The sequence below is a fragment of the Pelobates fuscus genome, chromosome 4, assembly GCF_036172605.1.
Source record: "Pelobates fuscus isolate aPelFus1 chromosome 4, aPelFus1.pri, whole genome shotgun sequence".
NCBI classification, from domain to species: Eukaryota; Metazoa; Chordata; class Amphibia; order Anura; family Pelobatidae; genus Pelobates; species Pelobates fuscus.
In genome coordinates this window covers 223,386,856-223,404,929 of record NC_086320.1, presented here as the reverse complement: position 1 = coordinate 223,404,929, position 18,074 = coordinate 223,386,856, and the positions used below count along the sequence as shown (strand labels likewise).

Below are 18,074 nucleotides of genomic sequence, written 5' to 3'. Positions count from 1 at the left end.
GTGTGTATGGACTCAGCAGTTGGTGTGTGTGTATGGACTCAGCAGGCTGTGTGTCTGTGTCTGTGTATGGACTCAGCAGTCTGCGTATGTGTGTATGGACTCAGCAGTCTGTGTATGTGTGTGTGTATGGACTCAGCAGTCTGCGTATGTGTGTGTGTATGGACTCAGCAGTCTGCGTATGTGTGTATGGACTCAGCAGTCTGTGTATGTGTGTGTGTGTATGGACTCGGCAGTCTGTATGTGTGTATGGACTCGGCAGTCTGTATGTGTGTATGGACTCGGCAGTCTGTATGTGTGTATGGACTCGGCAGTCTGTATGTGTGTATGGACTCGGCAGTCTGTATGTGTGTATGGACTCGGCAGTCTGTATGTGTGTATGGACTCGGCAGTCTGTATGTGTGTATGGACTCGGCAGTCTGTATGTGTGTATGGACTCGGCAGTCTGTATGTGTGTATGGACTCGGCAGTCTGTATGTGTGTATGGACTCGGCAGTCTGTATGTGTGTATGGACTCGGCAGTCTGTATGTGTGTATGGACTCGGCAGTCTGTATGTGTGTATGGACTCGGCAGTCTGTATGTGTGTATGGACTCGGCAGTCTGTATGTGTGTATGGACTCGGCAGTCTGTATGTGTGTATGGACTCGGCAGTCTGTATGTGTGTATGGACTCGGCAGTCTGTATGTGTGTGTGTGAGTGTGTGTGTATGGACTCAGCAGTCTGTGTGTGTATGGACTCAGCAGTCTGTGTGTGTATGGACTCAGCAGTCTGTGTGTGTGTATGGACTCAGCAGTCTGTGTGTGTGTATGGACTCAGCTGTGTGTGTGTAAGTGTATAAATCAGCCTGTGTGCATTCTACAACGTCTGTGTGCATTCAGAAATCTGTGTGTGTGTGTATTCAGAAGTCTCTCGGTGTTCGTATTTGTGTACTTTGTGTATGTACTCAGCAGTCTATCAATAATTAAAATTTTTATTCCTGTGAGTTGTTGTGTAGGAAGGGCCCCAGTGCACTGCTTTGCCCGGGGGCCCTTAACACTGTTAAGATGGTACTGCTTGTGTGTGTCAGTGAGCTTCTATTTATTGAGCATGTGTGTGTCCCTGAACTTCTTTGTAGTGAGCCTTGTGTTTATACAAGTGAGTTTGTCTGTAGTAAGCCTGTGTGCGAGTCAGAGAGTGTTTTGTCTATCAGTGAGCCTATTTGCGCATGTCAGTGAGCTTGTGTGCTCACTGTACTATATATATATATATATATATACACACCTGTAGGAATGGCATACATTTGTTTCCAGGGCTGCTTTCCAGTTTGGCTCTGCCAGCGAGTGCGCTTTACCACTGAATCATCTCTGTGAGCTGCCACACACTTTAGCCCTGTTACACGCATCTGGGAGCTGCTGTTGACAGGTACTTGTAGTCTAGAGATTGGGACATGGGGTATATGCTCAGCTATCTGTATAATACTATAGTGCTGTTCTCTGTATAATACAGGTCTGTGTCTGTATAATATCCTGGGACAATCAGTGTTCCCTGTATAGTGCTGCTCTCTGTCTTGTGATATTATACACAAACAGATCTGTATTTACAGAGAGCAACACTATACAGGGAGCACTGACTGTCCCAGGATATTATACACACAGCCATGTATTATACAGAGAGCAACACTATACAGGGAGCACTGACTGTCCCAGGATATTATACACACAGCCATGTAGCAGCACTGTACAGGGAGCGCTGAATGTCCCAATGTCTCAAATGTTGGCAACTATGGCACTATATCAAGGGAAATATTTTTTTTAATAATCCCTGGTGGAAAATAATGAATCCTCCACCAGGGATTATTTAAAAAAAAAACACACATTGTGTCGGGGGCGGGTTCAAACTGCGGCGAGGGCGGGGTTAAATGTGCCCCCCTACTTTTGTCCCTGGCCCATGTGCCCCCCCCCCTAAAAATGAATCCTAGAGACGCCACTGCTTACTTTGCACGTACCAAAGCCACACTTTGTCTCTGGAGATGCTGACTGTAGTTTCTCCCTGGAACTCACACTGTCCTTGCAGAGGTGTGGCATCTTTGCCATGTCCAAAAGCCATGCACTACCACTGAGGAGATATACTGACTGTACCTTCCATCACGCTATCACTGGGGAGGAGTGACGTCTGCACCAGCTCCCAAAGCAGTCATCTGCCACTTGTTATGTTGTTGGTAAGCTTGATCTCAGCCAATCTGTTTCAGCTTGATCTCTGCCAATCTAATCAAGTGTGCCCAATTTGTTTGGTCCTCCTGCCATTTGGTGGCATCAGCAATTATGTCTTGACCAACCATCTGGCTGGGGCCAGAGAAAGCTAAGCATTTCCTCACATATCCGGAGAACTCACTCTCAACAGAGGTCACGGAGTGGTTGCTTTTTTTGACCAAAATAAACCTCCATTCTGGCCCTGTGTTACAGCTTGCTGGGATTTCACAGGTCTGTTGTGTCTCTGCTGAAAAATCCCAAAGAACCCCTTATCAGGAAAAGGGGTATCCATTCGCTTCCAATAACAAAATTTTGGCTTCTACTCCTAGATTGTATTGTAATGTCAGTTGCTAAATTTAAATATCTGTTCAAAAAAAACTGGAGCGTTCTATGAAAGGTTAACATATGTCATGGGTGATTTTCAGTGTTTTTATTCAATTAAGTATTTTACAGAAGGTAATGGTGTGTCATTGATATTAAGATAGTGTGATGAAACCAACCTCGCCACTGAGAACTGGAGAAGCCTGGTTGCCCGCCTGCTGCCTTTGGACTATGGCCCTGGGAGATTGGGCCCTTTACAAACAGTATTCGGCCCTAACAGAGTGCATGTCACTCATTCTGGCCCTTTAAATACAGTGGGGCCATTCGGTACTTGCCCTGTGTGAGCAGTGATACCCCCCAGATAGCTATGCCATGGAGCCTATTCATATAATGAAAGACTATGGGAAAGACTTTGGCTCCATGGCAATTAAACTGTATTTGTGTGGTCTGCGTGCCATTCACCTAATAATGTGCACGCAGACCTGAGCTATCTGGGGATATGTTAAATGTCTGTGTTTAATGTATAAAAAGTGACTTTATGTATTTTAAAGAGTTTTATGTTGTTTTGCAACCATGTGGTTAATGGAGTCTGCCTCTAGTCCTGGATAATTAGATTTCCTCTCCAATTATCTCCAGGGCAGAAGGGAGGAAGCCAGGATGCATTGTGGGGATGTTTTACTTTTACTGTTTGAGCCAGAAGGAACAAAAGATACTTTTAGTAACTTTTTAACCCCTGGTCGGATTCATGCCATTTTTTAATATGTTGTTCCCCTGAATGGATTGATTGTGGATATGTATTTTTATGTGAATGTGATGTATGGTTGTAAAGTTATGAAAGTTGTGTAAAAGTATATTTTGAACTGTACACATAATGGGATTAAGTGTCACACTAAGGGGAGGGGATGTGTGGGAGGTAACATCTATGTTATTGGTTATTTTATGCCTCCCCCTGGGTGTGGCCTGTATGTGTACTCATGTAATAAAAACCAGGCTGGGTGCCCAGCACCTCAGACCACTGCTTGACCTTCAACACGGAGCCTTGTCTCGTTCTTGGGGGGATTCACTGTATGCTGTTGGAGATTTGACTGCTAGGAGTGTAAGCTGATGTCTGCTTTTCCTATTCATCTGCTAGCAGCTATTTGTGAGGTTCCAGCTGGAGTGCTACCTTATTCACCTATATCCAGTTCGTGAGTTCTGATGTTCTGCAGTAGCTGTGCCTTTCTGAGGAAAGGGGATTATCGCCTAAACTGGGTTTTATCCTCTTGTATGCTGAAACGGTCCGTTACAATTGGTGGCAGCGGCGGGATCGTTCCTACAGCCAGAAGGACAGCTACAGAACACCATTTCTTTGGATTTACAATTTGAGGGCAACGCATGTCTGAGTACAGCGACCCTGACAGCACCAGGATGGAACCAGCAGTGGAGTACAATAAGGGTGACATGGATGACCGGGATGCAATAAGGAAAGGCATCTGGTACCAGGCCCTGGATAATGTACAATACCAGCGGGGTGAGAGTCTCCCCAGTGAAGAGCAGCGGTTGCAGAAGCAAGTGGCCCTGCGGATGCCCTTCCTGGGAGAGCAGCCCCTGGAGGAATGGGTGAAGGAACTAGAGCACCGGGTATGGCAGGAGCTATGGCTGGAGGATGCCTACCAGGCGCTCTGGTGGTATATGGCACAGTATATACCCTGGACAGCCGAACATGACAAGCCAGAGGGAGAGGAGTTTGATGGTCCTGGCTTGTTATGGGAGTCCTTTGCAGAGCGTGGCTTCGGGAGCCCTGCGCAAACCAGACTGCAGGACATTTTCTATGAGAGGGAGGCTAGGCATGAGTGGGATGACCCCCATGAGGTAGAGCAAGACCTGGCTCACCTAGCAGCCCTGGAGTGGGAACTGGAGCAAAACTACCAAGATCTCTTCCGCTTCATTGGGAAGGCTCAGCAGGACAGTAAGGTGACAGACCCAGATCCAGACCCCTTCCGCTGGGAAGATATTGTAGAGATATACTGGGAAGAACCCCAGGTGGCCTGTAGAGATGGGACCGAGGTCTCTCCACCGGCCCTGCAGGGAATTGGGAGCCCAGTCTCCATTCCCCAGCGGCAGGCTGAGTTACAGGGGGCAGAGGTAGTTGGTCCTACCCCCCAGCAGCAGAGTGATATGCCGGGAAGGCAGTGTGAAGTGCAGGGAGAGGAGAGCAGCGTCCTCCCTCCCCAGCGGCAGGCTGAGTTACAGGGGGCAGAGGTAGTTGGTCCTACCCCCCAGCAGCAGCATGATTTTTTGGGAATTGGGAGCCCAGTCTCCATTCCCCAGCGGCAGTGTGAAGTAGAGGGAGAGGAGAGCAGAGTCCTCCGTCCCCAGCGGCAGGCTGAGTTACAGGGGGCAGAGGTAGTTGGTCCTACCCCCCAGCAGCAGCGTGACTTTTTGGGAATTGGGAGCCCAGTCTCCTTTCCCCAACAGCAGGACACTGTATTAGGAGAAGAGACAGTCGGTCTCCCTCCGCCGATGATGGAAGTATGCATGGGAGAGGAGCTTATTACCACCTCTCCCCAGCGGCGGATTATTAATGGGCAGAGTGTTCTATCGGGAGAGGAGCTTGTTACCCCCTCTCCCCAGCGGCAGTTTAATGTACCAGGGGGTAAGCCCCCCACCGGTGCAGATGGGACCGTGGTCTCTGCACTTACCACACAGGGGGTAGGGATGGTCGGTCCTACCCCCCCACGACAGAACTATGTATCCAAGGGGGAGACAACCGGTCTCCCCATTCAGCAGCAGAGCTATGCAACGAAGGGGGAGACAATCCGTCTCCAGCAACCAGGCTCCAACCAGACTACTCCGGTGGTAGTGCTGGCATCAGGACAGAGTACCGCTGGTCTCTGCCCACTCAGCAACCCACCAAGGCAGCCTACCAGTCCCCTGCACAGCCGGGGTGAGGCACCTGGACATGGACAACTTTCTCCTCTACCCAGGTGTAGTAACCATTTATTGTGGGTGGGCTGTACTGATGTTTCTGCTTTGTGGGTGGGTTGCTGGACTAACAAGGGCACTGACCGGCAGGAGGTCAGGTACCCTGTTAGTCTTTTTGGAAAGGGGGAGAGATGTGATGAAACCAACCTCGCCACTGAGAACTGGAGAAGCCTGGTTGCCCGCCTGCTGCCTTTGGACTATGGCCCTGGGAGATTGGGCCCTTTACAAACAGTATTCGGCCCTAACAGAGTGCATGTCACTCATTCTGGCCCTTTAAATACAGTGGGGCCATTCGGTACTTGCCCTGTGTGAGCAGTGATACCCCCCAGATAGCTATGCCATGGAGCCTATTCATATAATGAAAGACTATGGGAAAGACTTTGGCTCCATGGCAATTAAACTGTATTTGTGTGGTCTGCGTGCCATTCACCTAATAATGTGCACGCAGACCTGAGCTATCTGGGGATATGTTAAATGTCTGTGTTTAATGTATAAAAAGTGACTTTATGTATTTTAAAGAGTTTTATGTTGTTTTGCAACCATGTGGTTAATGGAGTCTGCCTCTAGTCCTGGATAATTAGATTTCCTCTCCAATTATCTCCAGGGCAGAAGGGAGGAAGCCAGGATGCATTGTGGGGATGTTTTACTTTTACTGTTTGAGCCAGAAGGAACAAAAGATACTTTTAGTAACTTTTTAACCCCTGGTCGGATTCATGCCATTTTTTAATATGTTGTTCCCCTGAATGGATTGATTGTGGATATGTATTTTTATGTGAATGTGATGTATGGTTGTAAAGTTATGAAAGTTGTGTAAAAGTATATTTTGAACTGTACACATAATGGGATTAAGTGTCACACTAAGGGGAGGGGATGTGTGGGAGGTAACATCTATGTTATTGGTTATTTTATGCCTCCCCCTGGGTGTGGCCTGTATGTGTACTCATGTAATAAAAACCAGGCTGGGTGCCCAGCACCTCAGACCACTGCTTGACCTTCAACACGGAGCCTTGTCTCGTTCTTGGGGGGATTCACTGTATGCTGTTGGAGATTTGACTGCTAGGAGTGTAAGCTGATGTCTGCTTTTCCTATTCATCTGCTAGCAGCTATTTGTGAGGTTCCAGCTGGAGTGCTACCTTATTCACCTATATCCAGTTCGTGAGTTCTGATGTTCTGCAGTAGCTGTGCCTTTCTGAGGAAAGGGGATTATCGCCTAAACTGGGTTTTATCCTCTTGTATGCTGAAACGGTCCGTTACAGATAGGTATATTTATATCTATATAAATCACAGCACTGAATAAACCAGTAAGAACTCTATTGTTAACCAGGATTAAGTAAGTAATTAGGAAGGAATAAAGCGCGTAGAGGAGGGGATAATGAATGTCTCCACTGAACTGGAAATATCAATGAATATAGCCTAATTTTTGTATTGCCTTTAAAAGCACATTAAACACAATTTTAATATAAAACCTTTTTAGTTTGTTTAACAATTTATATATTTTTCTTTTAGAAACCAGATGATAAGAATGCGGTTGCGGTCTCTGACAATCACAACACAATAAACATCTCTGGTATTAATTTTCACTATATATTTTACATGATAATGTAATCTGTGAGTGTGTGAAGCATGTAATTGTGTACTTTTCATTAGAAGTGATATGTCATGTAGTCAATATATGTTAAAAAAATTTCAGTTGTCTCATGGTCGCGGGGAAAAATAAGAAGAGAAAACATTGATGATGACTTATGTACCAAGACCTGAGTTACAGGAACTGCAGTAGAAATCTACTGGCGTGTACTGTCTGAAATAAAGGAAAAAAAAAATAAAAAATGTCAGTTGTCTAACTTAGTGACACTTTTTTTTTTAGGTCTGCCCACCCACCCACAACATTATACAACCCTGCCGCATGCCTTTATTTATATTCATTAACTTTTCTTCTTTGCACCAGATCTTAATATACCAGTAGCGCCTTCTGGACTCGTATGTCCATGATGTATGCAGTTTCCCTTGGGTTAGGATAGATTGAGTGGTTGTGAGAGAAGCAGGGAACAGATTTGTTTGAAAAGAGATTTGTGTGAAGAGTTTATGTGCAGATCTGGTGAAGCAATGTTGAGGATATTTTGCGTATTACCCCTCCACCACTTGGCAACTGCTGGCGGTGACTACAAAGCTGTTCGTGTTTCTCTGTGTAGGAAATGGGAGTTTACAGTGTGTTGCATTACTATTCAACATTCAAGTTTAACTTGTGTGATAAATGTGACCGTTTTATTTCTAGCAATTCTTATGAAAATCCTTTTGTTTTCAAGAGTCCAAAAGCCAGGTGACATCAACGATGGAATTTGTGGAATGTAATGAAGCAGCACAGTCTTCATCCTTCTATGAACATAATGTTGATAGCACGTCTGGAATATGTTTGGATGAAGAACCAAGCAGGAAGGAAGCCAGTAGCTCTTCTAAAAAGAACCAGCCCAGGTACATAACTCCTTGATTATAGCAAAGATAATAATGTAGAGCAAGCATGTCACACTCCCGGGCCGCATGTGGCCAACAACGAATATATTTGCAGCCCAGCGAGCCCAGGTACATAACTCCTTGATTATAGCACAGATAATAATGTAGAGCAAGCATGTCAAACTCCCGGGCCGCATGCAGCCAACAATGAATATCTTTGCGGCCCAGCAAGCCGCGAGTACATGCTTACTGTTAAGGCAGAATAGGCACCTGCTCTAAAAACTAAACAGGAACATAAAGGATAAAGTAAAACTGGTTAAGGTTGCAATTGAGGTGATCAGCCTCTTTGGTTGGAAATCAGAACTGCAGTTTCAGGGTCTTTTAGGATACTTGCAAATAATAGGAAAGTCTGTAATATCCAGGTAGGTAGGAACAAAATCAATTACAAAACAAAGTCCAGTATATAAATGGTTCGTATTGGAGATGAGGTTGGAATAAATCAAGATGGTTCAAGGTATGTAAGACTATTGAAGGTATCAGTAAATGCCAGGAGCAGAAGACTTGTCAGGTTCAGAACACAACTTCTCTCAATGTAATGGCCGTTTGGTTTAGTCGGGTGTGGCCTTTTATAGCAGATATAAATCATGCTATGCAGGTGAGAGAGACTGAGATGACTAGTGGCTAGGGAGGCCACTAGTGGTGAAAACTGGAACTGTATGAAATAAAACAGAAGAAATTAAATATGTTCCTGGTTGTCAGGATGGGATCCTGACAGTGAGTGTGTGTTGGTCAGTGTTGCGATGGCCACGGCTGGACAGTGGAGGACCTGGAGGTGCACGGAGGCACGCGACGCCACATCATATTCTGACGTGACGTCAACATGCTCCACCTTCACAGGGTTTCAAGGAGTAGCGGGAGGATCCGCTTTGGCACAGTGGTGGACAGCACTAATGAGGGTATACCAGAGGCCGAACTCCGAAGTTGTATACTGGCAGCGGCAATGTGAGTGGAGTCTGCTTGTTGGCTAATATTCTGTTGTTGGTTTTTTTTTTTTTAACAGGGGCTGGGGTTTACTAGAGGGGGATGCTGTTTTTATGCTGTACTTTTCAAAATAAACCTACGATTCTATGAATATTTAAGGGATGTTTTTGTTTTGCGGCCCACATAAACTTAAACCTTGTTTATTTGGCTAGCCTTTGAGTTTCACATGCTTGATGTAGAGCAAGTTTGAGCATATCTTTCCTTTTGCCATGCCATATGAAAAGGCTTTACAAATGTATTACTAATGCTATAGAGCCCTAGTCACCTAAATGGTGATTAGAGCCCTGTTCCATGGCGAATAAATGTTTAACCATTTATTTGCTTACCTCGGCGCTCCTCCATTGACGTCAGCTCCCGAGTGGAGCCAAATGCGCATTCAAACCCGCCCATAGGAAAGCATTACTCAATGCTTTCCTATGGGGATCTTTTTTTATGCTGGAGGTCCGTGAGGATGTCCATTGTCAAATAAGTGTGATTTACTCCGTGTAAATCGCAGAAGCTCCTCTAGTGGTTGTCAGGTAGACAGCCACTAGAGGCTGGATTAACCCTGCAGTGTAAGCATAGCAGTTTCTCTTTTTGCTGCAGGGTTAAATCTAGGGGTACCTGGCACCCAGACCACTTAATTGAGCTGAAGTGGTCTGGGTGCCTATTGTGGTCCTTTAAAAAAAAAAAAAAACTAATAATAATTAAAAAAAATCTATACTAGCGTGTCAGAATATGCAGAACAACTGTCACATTTAAGATACTTAAGGCAAACTATAGACAACTTGCTTACTCAATACCAGGGAGCAAGTGTACAATGATTTATTTGATAAATTATAAACAAACTTTCTTTTCCACGATTAGCTCCCATCAGGATGATTTGCAAGTTTCTTCTTCAAGTAACACATTAGAACACCGTCCCAGAACCCTTACATCAGACATGCTTCGCCTCATAAAAGGAAAAGACGTTGGCACAGTTCTGCAAATCCTACAGCACTTAGCTCCACATTACTCATCTCTTCAAGGTTTGATCACTGCATTGCATTTATTCCTGCAATGGGTTGTTGGTCTTTCTAAGTACTCATGTTTTTTGTTTTGTTTTTGTATTTACCTCTAATTTATCTTCTCTGTCTCATTTCTGCTTTCTCTAATTGTGCATTAGTATATTTAGTAATTTTAAAGGGACATACTAAGCACCATAATCAGTCCAGCTTATTTCAGTAACTTTATTACAAAAGTGTTTTTGTGTAACAATATGTTACCACAATATGCAGTCTAGAGGCCACCCTCCACACTCAGTTTATCATTGTCATCGGGATTTAGACAGATAATGAGAAAGTGATATTAGAGCGGTATACTGGGAGCATCCGGGACTGCACACATGGACAGTGCACCTGTACATCAACATTAAGCCATGTTGCTTATGGTGCTTAGCAACTCTTTACTTTACTTGTCCTCTACCCATTGCTCTATATCTTTGTATTGCTGTATTTGCCTCTTTTAACATAAGTATCAGGCAAATCATTAAACCTCTTCATCACCAATCAACACTTCTTAATTTAAAAAAATATTAGCATAACATTTATTTGAAGGAAGGGATATAAACAAATCATAACACAGCAAATATATGTTTAAATTACTTTAAATACAAACTTAAGAAGTAGAATTGTATAAATATGCATATTATTTATTTTTTACTTGTATATATATATATGGGTCGCAGGGTCGAAACGTTGATTTGTTTGTATACCACAGCGATGTATTCTTTGGAATGCAGTAAATAATTTTGCATTTTTCTTAAGACCTAGTGTGCTCCCTTCATTACTTTTCTCTGTATATAACGCGGGATTGCACCTAGGCTTATAATACTTTAAACTATCTGGAAGGAGGAGTGCCTGGCCTTGGAGTTTTTTCTATATATATATATATATATATATATATATATATATATATATATATATATATATACACAAAAATTAGAAAAATCCCCTGCACTCCACAAAAATATGTAAATGTACCTGGTGCTCTGGTGGCTCCAATGTAGAAGATAGCAAAAAGACCGGCACTCAGGGATTTGAATCAAAATTGTTTACTTGATGTAGAAATTCGATGTTTCAGCTCCTCTAGGGAGCTTTCATCAGGACATACAAAATCTCAATATGAAGAAACACACTTTTATAAGGAATAAATTGAACATAAATTTAGGTACTTACATACAGCTGATTATCACAGGCTGCTCGTTACCGTTTGCCGCCATGAATGTCAGGACCGGACTCATTTCCGGGTTTGATCACCTGACCGCTGCCCGCCTTCTGATTGGTTAACACTCGTAGGTGCTTAGTAACCAAGGACGCCAACGTCCCATTGGTTAAAGCGCTTGTCTATGGTGTCCAGGGATTCCAAGTATTTTTTGTAATTTTCTGGGAGAGTGGGGCTCTACCTCCTAACCCTTCATGCACCCGTCTGCAGTGCTATTTTTAAAGCACTTTAACCTACATGAGCAAGTTAAGCTCCTACAATATTGTCAATACTACACCATTGATTCTCTAAAAGTTTCTGTGTATACTTAAACTTTTCGTTTGATAATATGGATGAATTTCTCGTGCAAGCTGGCACCTACATAGAACATGCAGAAGTATTACAATTTACCCCAGAGGAAGCATCCCAAATTTTATGGGAAGAAACTGGCCAAGAATTGCCTAACCAACATAAGAAAAATACCACTGTAATTAATGCTGAAAAGTATTCATCATATTTTATAAAAATGTGCATTGTCCTAATAGCCATGTTTTAAATGTCTACTGAAAATGTGAGCGTGAGCTGTTGTGGCTAAGTTTACAACTATGTTAACCATGTGCACACAAAAATAAAGAATTAAAAAAAAAAAAAAAAGAATTGCCTAACCACACGACATCTAGAGATGTGTATTTCAAACTGTTACGGCTACACAAGAAAAGTGTGGATCTGGACCTGCATGGTCTATTTCTATCAGACTACTTTAAAGCTAAGATGATACCGCGTGGATTCAGGTTATTGAATATACCGACAATTGGCAGACTTAAAGCAACAGTGTGCAGAGATTGGACCCATGTTTTAAATAAAGCCTCTTTAGATCTGATGCTCATAACAATCAAGGATGTTAAAACCGACCTTGCAGAAGTCAAACAGCAAATTGTAACATTAGAGGTGGAACAAGCGGTTCTACTGGCTTCAGTGGATGGAGTAAAGCTACAGAAACAACTTAAATCGGAATTGCTCAAATATAAAAATGAATTGGTCAGATTTAAGAAGCAAAAGTTCGAGATGGTCCAACAAGACTACAAGGACCATCGTGTATACAGATGGCTATCGGGTGACCGTCCACCAAGACCAAGGCGATTCCGCAGAAAGATTGTCCGCCCCAAGATTCCGACAATAGATGTCACCTCTGGGGAATCTACGTCGGAGACCGAGAACCCCAATGAAACATCGGCTTTTTTAGGCCAGACCGAGACGGGTACAGTTACCCGGAGCAGGGTCAGAGGCGAAGAGGGTACAGGAACAGGAGAGGGCGCAAGGTCAGACATGGCACGAAGAGGCAAACCCCCCTATCGGAAGTAAACCCCGTTTTCAACCTCTCGGACAGACAATTAAATGACATGGAGATGAAGATCTTGAGCAAGGGACTATCATATGTCCCCACTAACGCGGCGAATTCCTTTAAGTGGAACACCGAATTATTCCAGTTCGGCAGGAACTGAGGCTCAAAGAATTTTTTCATACCATTAATAAAAATAAGCCAATGCCAACGCCAGGGAGCGTGGAGAAATTTGAAGCCAAGTCCACGTTCGATCCACAAACCAATAAACCATCCATTAAGACATTTCTTGCCACCACATCCAAGATGACACAAGAAGTATTATCCAAACGTCACGATAAGAGACATAACATCAGTAAAAAGGAGCGACAACTTCTTGACAGTTTATCTAAAGACCGCACTATAGTTATCCGTTCAGCGGACAACGGTGGCGGTGTGGTCCTTATGAATTACACGGACTACGCAGAAGATCTTAATCATCAACTCCAAGATTTGAACACCTATCGCCCCTTTTCGGGTGACCCTACTGTAGAAATTCAAAGAAAGATCTCTGATGTTATTGACATGGGCCTCAGAGCTGGATATATCAGTCAAGATCTACATACATTTTTGAATAAACAATACCCTCGTACTCCTATTATATACAGTATACCAAAAATCCACAAGAGTATGCATAAACCCCCAGGCCGTCCCATTGTATCTGCTATAGGGGGCATTTTAGAGCCCATAGCACAGTGGTTAGATCATATATTTAAGGGACCTGTGGAGGAGTTAGACACCTGCATCAAGGACACACAGACCCTCTTGTGTAGAATCAAAACTTTGGAATTTGGAGACCAACCTCCTACATTCATCACTATGGATGTCAAAAGCTTATACACAGTTATCCCCCACACAGATGGCATTGAAGCAATGCGACAAGTGTTATGTGGCTCTACGGTTTACCAAGGTCCTATGATAGAATTTACATTGGAACTTTACATTGGTATTCCCTGTTGAAATTATCTAATGAGTGCAACATTTCCCCTATCTCTAGACACGTTTGTTAGGCACGTTAACACTCAACCTGCTATGCAGGACTCTAATCGAGACAAACGCAATTTAATGTAACCTACAATATAGCGAATCACTGGATAGTATGAAAATGTTGCATTGGATCTCTAGCATATTACCTATGCTTGTTTATGGTATGTTAATCTTTATAAGTTTCTGATGTTAACCAAAATGTCTATCCTACCTTTCGTAGCTAGCAGCCTGATTGAAACTAATGGTATAGACATTTATGCCTAGCCTGATTCCTTTTAAAAATTTGTGCTGTCAATGATTGCCATGAAACTGTTTATTCTTTGTTATTCCATCGGCTTGTATCTGCTGTCGTGGCGATATAAGCATGTTTGTAACTCTAAGCACTACAAAAATAAAGAATATAAAAAAAATACTATCAGGAAATATTACTTTACTGAGAGAGTAGTGGATGCATGGAAAATGTCCTTAAAAGGAAGAGGGGTTTTGCCCTTAAGGGCAGTCATGATGTAGAGTTTGTCGTGGAAGGTCATGCAGCGAAGGATGACATCTCTGACAAAATCCGATGGGGCTTTGGCTGAGACTGTGATGCGGTATATTCGATGGTCATTTTTTTTGCAACAGGATGAGGTAAGATAGTTGCCATTAGCTTCCGAATGTAGTAGGTAGCTCTTTGGCTGTCATTGCAGCTGGAATGCTGCAAATTATGACATGGTTACAACGTTTCCGGTCCTCCAAAACCGCCATTTGGATGGACAGGTTCGCCTGGTGTGTTTGAAGTTGTGCCACCGTTTTGCGTATATCAAAAATGTCAGTGCAGATAGCTATAATGTCAGTGTGACAAACGCTCCTTCCCACAAACGTTTGCCACAAACACCTGAAGGAGTGTGGAAGCTTGCCTCCTACCCACCGACTATGGTCCAGGTCGGAGACACAGTTCGGGAATTACCCTGCCCAGTCGTTCGCATGAACAGAACCCACGAATGGTCCTCAGCGGTACTTGGCCACAAATGTTATGGAACTGTTTTCGGCATGAGATGACTGTGCGGTTCCGGGACAACTTGGTCTGGGGTTTTGAACCACTTTGCAACCTGGAACTATTTTGGGCATAGGACCACATGTGTGGCCAGTCAGAACTTTGACACGGTGGCGTTTCCTCTACACTGCATTGATCTGAGCGCTATTTGGACAACTTGGGTGCTCAGATCAGGGCCATTTGGGGATGTATAATATGTGGGGTTATTGTATGTTTTTATTATGTTTTGGGGTACTTTTATGGTTTTAGGTTTTGTGTTGGGCTATCTGTTCCTGGTAGATGATTATGCAGAACGCCAGAAAGTGTGGGCCCAGAAGCCATACCTTCATTTGCCAACAAGGTAGCAGCGGCCCTGGAAGCAAAGTGAGAATGGGAAAATACACCTACAATGTCTGCCTTCAGGATCAGGAAGGCTCCTGCCACCTCTTCGGATGTTCCCGGGGATATTATTGCTGTCACGAGGGACATCTCAGTCAAAATGGCAATGTTGGCCGAGCCAGAAAACAACCCTCAGTGCGCGTAGAGCGCTAAGACATCCGTGTCTTTGATGACCTGCTGTTTACTGTCCTACTCTAGAGAAGGAGCCTTTAGCTGGTCACCAGGCAACTGAGTGAACGTAACCTAGGGTACCGGTGGGGTGCCTCAGGAACCCTGCTGGTACCACATGGAGAAGAGATACTTACACTGTCGATGAGAGAAGATCCGACTCATCCGTGACACGGGAGGACAACAGTGGAAAGTAAGGAGAGGGACAGAAGCCCCAACAGCAGAAACCCCCTTAGGAGTATTAGACCTGTTGAGTGACACAGAAATGGCCTGTCAGGACAATTATTTTTTTCTTTTTCATCCCTCCTGGTCTCAAATACTTGCAGACAATTGATTTTTCTTATCTCCACCCAGCCTGTTTGATATCCTCAGATTATCCGCCCACTTGGATATTGGCACTCAAAGGGCAAAGGGTGAGGTTTGGAAATGTGAGGGAACGACAGCTGCAAGATGCAGCCACAGCATGAATAGGATTGGAGTTTCATTCATTCGAATGAAATTGCGATCCGAACAAAGTCCCGTATTGCGTTCTAACACGAATAAAGTAACTGTTCTTATTCTGTTAGGATGCAATCCGGCAGTTTTGCCGGCGTTCTGTCTAAGTGACAGGACGTTCGGCAATACTGACAGGAGGCATCATGGGAAAATTGCTCTGACCACCGGAAACGAAGCACACTTTGCTCCTCCGCTGGTCATGGCGTAGGAAACCTCCAGAAGAGAAATAGCCCCTACTTTGTCTTAATTTTTAAAGAAAACTAGAGCAGACAGGAAGAAATGAAGAACAGATCCTGAGAGAGGGAGAGAAGAGGAATCGATTGGGGGAAAGGTAAGTTCGGCATGACAGTGCCGCTTTAATTACATTGATCCACTGATCAGCTATTTCCCGGAATAAGCGTTGCTTAGAAAGCAGGGACTTTAGATTATCAATTGGAACCATGCATGTACTGTGGCACAAAACATCCTAAACATAGAAAAAATAAATATTTTCACCTCACTGTTTTTTATGCTTACTGTTTACTTTGCATTTACAACTTGTTGCTTGATCTGTTCTAGCACTAATTGTTTTGTTTTTTCTTGTTTCAGATGTAGACCTCGAATTATTTGCAGAGATCCTTTCTCAAGCTGATGCTTCAGTTTGAAACTGAACATTAATTTGGATGTGTGTATATCGAATGGCCAAAATTGAAAATTATCCAGCTTTTAATTTTTTTTTCTTCCGACATTTTAAAACTCCATTCTCTGTTTCAAAATTCAAGATTTAGTGAATGTCTTTGATTGCTTGAAACATTTGACTATTCTGAGTTTCATAGATGAGTTATATTTGCAAAATGTTTAGCAAAAGGGAACAAGCTAATATGTGTTATACATGATAATTTTTTAGGGCCTTTCTGCAACAAATATAAATTATTATTATTATTATTATGCAAATTAAAAGTGTAGAGCTGAATTTTTTTTAGTCCTGCTTATCGTGATGCTTGGTCAAATAAGAATAGCAAATACATTTTTGTTTTTATTTGTTAGCACCCCAAGAATGTCAGAATTGTTTACAAAGTAAACAAACACACACATTAACATAATTGAATTATATATCCTGTATTATATTTTATACTTTTCACAGAAACCACTATTAATTCTCCACACACCGATACTAGAGTAACTGCTGGACTTTTTTTCCAGAGAAATGGACATGAGCTAGACAAAAATGTTACAGCATACATCTGCATTTGAGAGTTAGACAATTTTGACATATCACAATTATGGGAAGTGTGATTATATTGGAGGACAACACCGATTATACAGAATTATGAGTTAAACACTTTAATGTAACATATATATATATATATATATATATATATATATGTATGTATGTATAAAGTTATAGAGTGTTGTGTTTGGATTACTTCGGAGCAGCCACTCCACCTTCTGTGAAGATATCAATAATAACATCTTTGGTCAGTCCACTACTGTTATCTTATGTTGGTTGTGATGATGCCTAATGTGAACAACCTCTTAAAGGTCTTAATGAGGAAAACACAAAAAAAGGGGCAAAGTCCATGCACCAAAAATCACTTAATTTAGATGTCTTTTGAATGGCGATATCTTTGCGGTGCAGATGCATTTACTACATCCCCATAGTCTGATTGGTATTAACATTGAATGCAAAATCCATTCTTGTATAGTCTTTCTTCCTGTACTGAGCACCTAGTTTGCGATAAAGATTGTAGGACAGTGGGGCGGAGCCTAGCCACTGAAGCAACTGGTCGCAAGCTATTGTAGCTCCGAGCTAAATGCAGCTGAAAACCCGCTTTTTGAAGCCGAAAACGCCACTATTTGGACCCAGGGAACAACATCAGCTAGCCCAGGAGCCATGGGTCGCAAAACTAAAAAGCCCAAGCCCGATAGACCAAACATGGGGATGAATATCGGTGACTTGTGGAGGCAAGCACAGGGCGCGTGCGGACCTAAAATGGCCACCCTATCGGGTGGTTGCTCGGATTTCTCCGACGAGCTGTCCATGGACGGGGAAGAAGTGGTCTTACCGGCCCCAGCGAAGCCAAAGCCGGCTCCATCAGCTCCGGATTCAGCACCCGTTACCACCGCTGTGCTTAAAGAGCTCCTGGCGGACCTGAAAGCCACCCTTCAGGCGGACATAGCCACGATCAGCGGAGGCCTACAGGGCCTGACAGGCCGCATCGTAGGAGGATGTCCCGGACGCAGAGTTACCGCACTTCTTGAGGAGACTCATGGCCGCCCTTATGCCGTCACGCCAGGCTAAAGCTATTGTCCTGGATGGCCTATTTCGACTCCCTAAACTGGCTAAGGCACCAGCAGCTGTCCCGAGAGACTTGGTGGTCCACTTCCGATCCGGGGCCGACAAAGCAGCAGTCCTTGCGGCCCTTAAGGGGATAT

The 18,074-nt window shown here is 43.5% G+C and overlaps 1 protein-coding gene across 2 annotated transcripts in view; it reads left to right on the top strand.

Annotated features, from left to right (window-relative positions):
• LOC134608798 (uncharacterized) overlaps positions 1-16,949 on the top strand; it is a 162,077-nt gene extending 145,128 nt beyond the window's left edge. For both annotated transcript variants that reach the window (XM_063451905.1, XM_063451906.1), the window contains exons 7-10: positions 7,018-7,078; positions 7,815-7,980; positions 9,847-10,007; positions 16,248-16,949. In XM_063451905.1, the coding sequence (XP_063307975.1) occupies positions 7,018-7,078; positions 7,815-7,980; positions 9,847-10,007; positions 16,248-16,303 (444 nt within the window). In that variant the 3' untranslated portion in view covers positions 16,304-16,949. The remainder of the gene's footprint in view (positions 1-7,017; positions 7,079-7,814; positions 7,981-9,846; positions 10,008-16,247) is intronic.
• Positions 16,950-18,074: the final 1,125 nt, after the last annotated feature.